At 41.5% G+C, this 6,000-nt stretch overlaps 1 protein-coding gene across 3 annotated transcripts in view; it reads left to right on the top strand.

The window, feature by feature from the left end:
* Nucleotides 1–5,568, top strand: part of ANAPC16 (anaphase promoting complex subunit 16) — a 32,848-nt gene extending 27,280 nt beyond the window's left edge. Inside the window, exons 3-4 of one of the 3 annotated variants that reach the window (XM_088475732.1) lie at nt 443–517; nt 4,566–5,567. In XM_088475732.1, the coding sequence (XP_088331858.1) occupies nt 443–517; nt 4,566–4,702 (212 nt within the window). In that variant the 3' untranslated portion in view covers nt 4,703–5,567. Of the gene's footprint in view, nt 1–442; nt 518–4,565 lie in introns of all 3 variants that reach the window. The other 2 variants (XM_088475730.1, XM_088475731.1) reach the window with 2 other exon arrangements.
* The last annotated feature ends 432 nt before the right edge of the window (nt 5,569–6,000 follow it).

Genomic DNA, 6,000 nt, shown 5'->3' on the forward strand with positions numbered 1-6,000 from the left:
TATGATAACATCTCTAAATGAATCCCTTCCTGTCTTTTCATAAGATATAGAGCTCCAAATACAATGGCACTTCCTGTAGGTGTTAGCTGGCTATCTGCTTGCATAGTCCCAGGACCCCTAACCACGATAGTAGGTGCTTGGCACACCCAAGGCTATTCTTGTAGTAATGTAAAATCACTGATTATGTGCAATGCAAGGGGAAACATAAGTTGGCTCTCCTAAGCAGAGGGCATTGAGGCAGGCTTATTCTTTATTGGAACATGCCCATTACCCACCTCTACTTAGCCGTTCGAGTATCTGGGAAATGTAAAGATACCATGATCCAGTCCAGATTTCAGTGTCGCTATTGCATTTGCAGACACACATTGTAACCTTGGTCTCGTCAGCATAAAAAGAACAGTGCCAAGTCACCTAGTGATTAAATTGCCTTTCTTGTTTGCAGACGGCTCTGAGAGATTCCTGTGCGAGTCTGTGTTCAGCTATCAAGTAGCATCAACTCTGAAGCAGGTGAAGCATGGTGAGTAGATGACTGGACACACATTTCTATGTTGTAGTCCTGTCTCTGGGAAACGTTAAGACAATTTCAACAATGTATTAAATAAAAACAGGCGCTGAAAGAGGTCTCTTCAATTACCTAATTAAAGCAGTTATAAAGCTTTTTTTTGTTTATTTTTCCCAATAAGGTGGCTATAACTATTATTTTCATTGTGTTTTTGTGTATTCTCTTTTATTTATCTTTGTTTTTAATAAAAGTGTTAACATTTTTAACCACCAAGGATTACTTACTTAATTTTAGCGCTCTGTATTTCTCTTGCTAATTGGAAGATGATGTACAGAGCATCGTGTGCTAAGTCTTACAGGCCGCAAAAAAATGTTTTTATTTCATTTTAATATTTGTGGCATAATCACTGAAAAAGAAAAAAAAATGTTTTCGAGGGATACCCGCAAATATTTAGTATCCCCCAGATGTATTATGGGGTGATCGCAGCAGATCCATCCATTTCCAACAACATAGGTTTCTATGGGGGATGCAATGCTGTCAGATTTGACCAAGCTCCAGAATGCTTACGTCATGTCAGAATGGCGTAGTGCTGCTGTAACTTATGGGCTACACATCGCAAATATTACAGGGAGATGGTTCCGGGAAACTCCCGAGTCGCAAAGGACCTATCGGCTCACTCGCGTCAGATGTCTCGCGCTGCATGGCATATTGATGCTTGATGCTTGGTGTATGAGGACACATCTGTAGTTCATATTCAGGAATGTACCTCATAAGCTTGAGGTCTCAACTCTGGGACAATGCTGGGGAACTGTTGAATTTGGCAAAAAAAAGTAAATTCCACGTAAATTTATTGTTTTTTTTTCTAAGAACTTTGTTTTATCATTACAGATGTGTCTTCTTACATCATTGCTGCAGTCGCGCCAAACAGCTCCCCTCTGTGCACTAGTTCCCGTGCGCCTCTGCTAGCGCAGGGTGTCATTTTTTGCAGAAAATGCGTCTTAATCGCAATGCAATGTGACTTGGACACACCAGCAGACTGTGCTGATTAATATGATATGTGACACTTGTATATCTGTGTGTGACTGAGGGCTTGATTCAGACCCGCTCGCAAGCGGGTCGATGGGCGGACGAGCCCCGGAGCGAGTGAGAACTTCACTCACTCGGGGCTCGCAGCAAAACGATCAACAGCTTGCCCCATTTTGTAGGCGGGTCGGGGGGGTGGCTGCACAAACGGAGGCGTTCCCGAAGGAACGCCTGCCGTTTGTGGCGGCCCTACTGTTAGAGCAGGAAGTTCTCTGGGGCTTGCTCTATTAGAGCAGGAAGTTCACTGGGGCTTGCAGTGGATGAGTCCCTACAACAAGGGTTTCGTCGCAAGCCCGATAATCGTGACCATCGCCAGGCCGACCGCACAAGCTGTGGGTGGTCACCCACAGCTATGCGAGCGGCCTGGAAGCGGATTTTTATTTTATTTTTTTTAAATCCGCCCTGATTCAGAGCGAGCAGAAACAGATTAAGAGACTCAGGTCCTGAATCAGGACCTGAGACTCTTAATCTGTATACGAAGTGCTATAATGTAGCGGCTGCAGATTTTTTTCCTTTTTAAGCTCCATTGTGCTTCGTATACAGACTTGGCCACACACAGATATACAAGTGTCACATATAAAATTAATCGGCACAGTCTGTTGGTGCGGCCTAGTCACATTGCATTGCGATTAAGACGCATTTTCGGCAAAAAAATGCCCAACGATAACAAAGTCGCATGGGGCCTGGCGGCTCTCTTGAGCCAGGCAACTCACTCCGTATGGCATGAGGTTAGATGTATGAGGACACATCTGTAGTAGTATTATTATTATTATAATTATTTATTAAGGTGCATACACACACAATGATTTTGTTACCAACGATTTTATGAACGATTTTCTGTCAGATTATCTATTAGATTTTTTAAAGTGTAATGAACGATTTTTTGACCTTCAAACGATTTTTGGATATTCACTTAATGAAAATCGTTGCGTTGACAAGTCTGACTGAACTACAAACGTGAACGCGCATGAACGTTTATGACTCAGAAAGTGAACGATTTTTCAAACGATTATCGTTAAACGATAATCGTTCAAAAAATCGTTGTGTGTGTATGCACCTTTAATAATAATTACTTTTCAAGATTGATTTAAAAATACAAAATAATAGCTGTTGCCAAGAGCCACACCGTTGCAAATAAAAAAGCATGTAGTCATTAAATAGACAGAGACAGCTAATGTTGTCTTTTAAATTAATTTATAATGGATACCATAATTCGTAGGGAGTTATAGGAAGCAGCAACACATATGGGGTATGATCTTAAGCATAAGAGTAGCCAAAAAACTGCAAAGAAAGCGATGTGCCAAAAGCAATATAGTCGCTCAGGAGAGTCTTTAGCTGGGAGAAACTGTTGCCAAGGACAAAACTAGTTTGTTACTCTTTGCAATTTGTTTGAATAAGAATTGCAACAGTGATTCTCTCACTTCTTTTGCCTACTATAATCAATGCAAATAAAGATTAAAGGCAGTTTGTGCCAGTATTTATACACCATTATATCCCCATTGTTGATGATAATTTAGAATTATTGCAATAAAAAAGTGACAAGTTGCAGAGTTTTATTGCTTCATTAAAAAAAGAAGACTAAATAAATGAATTCAGCCCTGTCTCCTCTGCATTTCATTAAGGATTTGAATCATTTGACATTGGCCTTAACGAAGTCAAAAGGCATATAGTTATAATATGTGCCTAGAAAAGAAGCCTACAGGTAATAATATAATTAGTAAGTCACTAAAAAGTAATGGCAGTGGCATCCCTACCTGTCAGTGCACCAGGTGTGGGCAGCGGTGGGGAGCTTGTACTGGCACATAAGGGTGCGTGGTCTCGCGGACCGAACACCCTTTTTTTGTCACACCGTGGGATGCTGGAGGTGCCGGCTGCCCCTGGGGACCAGCCTGTGTGACGTGCCGGCTCCCTCACTGTGCACGTAATGCAGCACCCGGCCCCTGCCACTGAGGGGGAGCCAGCACTTTAGTGTCACCCCTCAGCTGGTGACTCCCGGGTGCGGCCCGCACCCCCTTGTGACACCAGTGAGTAATGATAGCCCTAAGCTATGGGCTGGGCTCATCATTGGGAGCAAGCAGAGAGTAATAGGTTCATTTTCCGGTTTGGCAGTGCACTTCTGACATCCCTAATAGCTCTATAATGCTGTTGGAAGATGACTGCACACAGAGGCCAATAGCAGGCCTCTTCCAACCATGTTTTGCAACAAGACAAACGCCCTATAATCAATCATTGGACAATCGAATAAATCATCATCACTTTTTTTGTGTCAAACAGACGTTCTGATCTTGTCTGCAAAATTGTAGCACGCGTGACTGGCATTAAGCACACTCGCTGCAGGTGTGCCAGGATATCTACTGTGATTAAATTACAATATCCTCAATATAAAATAATATGGGTAGGCCACTAATATGTCATCTGTCTGCTTTTGTCTGTAGCTTAAGAAGAATTTTTATTTATAAGGCCAGCAACCAGATGAGGATTAAAAGGACATTTAGCAGCTGATTCACTCACTATCATTATTGTAAGAATGAATTCTGCAGATCAAATACTTTGTGGTGTTTCAGTTAGCGTTTTTCATCTCATGTGCACAGAGTTCATTAATGTATTTAATTTCTTCTATAGATATTGATGATTTATGAGACCAGACAACAAGACATTCTACAAATCTAGAAATTGAGGTTTTATTTGGCTGTGTTTTTCAGTGATTATAGCTGTAGATAGCATTGTAGCCAGCAGAACAAGACAATGTGTGTTTGTGTCTCTTTCCACCCCACCCATCCTTTGTGAGTTTCTCTACTGATTGTTCAGACTGTTTATCACCAGCTGAAGAGCTCCTTGTAAATGTCACTGTGTATTCAATGCTCCGATCCATCTAAACGCTGTGATTCATTATGACTCTCTGCAGAGCTGAGCTGAAATAAAGGAGCTACCTCAAGAGAAAGGGGTGGATCCTGTTCTAATTGCAGTAACATTTGTTTAGGTCTAATCTTTTCAGATCAACAAGTGACTCGAATGGAGAAGTTGGCTGGGTTAGTAGAGGAACTGGAGGCCGATGAATGGCGATACACACCGATAGAGCAACTCCTGGGCTTCACCCCCTCTTCAGGAGGAAAGTGACCGATTTGGGGTGATTCTTAATCAGCTGTCTGGCAATGGACAATAAGCAAAGTGTGTACTTAGGACAAGTACATAAGTAGGTTTTCCTGCTGAGCTGGTAAAACAAAGGGCTTGAAACATGATAGAAAAACTAAATTTTTCTAAAACAAATGTGTTCTAGTGCAACCATCTAATAATCAATCCTCCTCCATCAGATGACAGAGAAAATGTGTATATTTTCATATGCATTTGGTGAAATCATTATTTGCAATGGATGACTCTCTATAATACAATGATCCACCATTTGCTCTCTGACCCCTGTTTGCATTCCATGAGCAGTGAATGGATGTCCTGTCTATAGCTACATCTTATTTGTGGAGGGCAGGAGGGGCTTCTAAGCACTATAAAATGTTTACTTGGTGGTTTTATGTCCCACAGTGCAGTACTGTTTGTTTTCTTTAACATATTTTTGTGTTTTGATATTTGTTGTATGATGTTATAATGTTGTTTTTTCTTTATAAGCCTCTTTTCCTGAAATAAAGATGAGCGCCATGTTGAACTTTACAATATATATATATTTTTTTTAAATAGGAAATGATTAAGAGTAATTATTTGTATTGTTATGGAAATCTCTTCAAAGAATCAAAATCTTAATCTAGGAGGGGATCTGATTAGTGTTGTGCCCCGCTATTACTGTTTGATTTGTGGTTGGTTCCATAGTATACATAATCCTCACAGGTTACGATCTGGCTGCTTTTTCCATGCTATCGTCACAGTCGATGTTAGGAAATCGGTTATCCTCTCCGACATTCAAACGGTGTTCTTGCACGATTCCACTCGTCGTTGCATCTGCTCTTCTGTGAGATTTCTGGGTACCCACCTGGCACACACGCAATGCATTTTCAGTTCCTTTGTCACAATATGCTGAACGCGTTAGAATGAGGCACCGAGTGAAGCCGAAAGTGTGTGTGAAGTTAACTTGTAGATCTGCAACATCTCCGCAGCTTTGGCAATGTTGACATCTGTAACCACGGTGGATGGTTTCCCAGAATGCGCTTAGTCACTCGCGTATTACCCTCTTTGAAGTGCTTCCACCACTGAAATACTGCAGCACGGCTAATTGTTTCTCCACCGTATGCTTGCTGTAACAAAATTGAATATCTGCTTTTTCCAAGTTTAACACAAAATTCAATCGCACATCTCTGACGTAGACTATGGCAGTCCAACCGCAGTTTCAGACACATTGATTTATGAGCTTCACAATAATTCCTCTGCCCCTCTCTCTGCCCCTCTCTCTGCCCCTCTCTCTGCCCCTCTCT

Source organism: Taudactylus pleione, unplaced genomic scaffold, assembly GCF_031769625.1.
Source record: "Taudactylus pleione unplaced genomic scaffold, aTauple2 ptg000016l, whole genome shotgun sequence".
Lineage (NCBI taxonomy): Eukaryota > Metazoa > Chordata > Amphibia > Anura > Myobatrachidae > Taudactylus > Taudactylus pleione.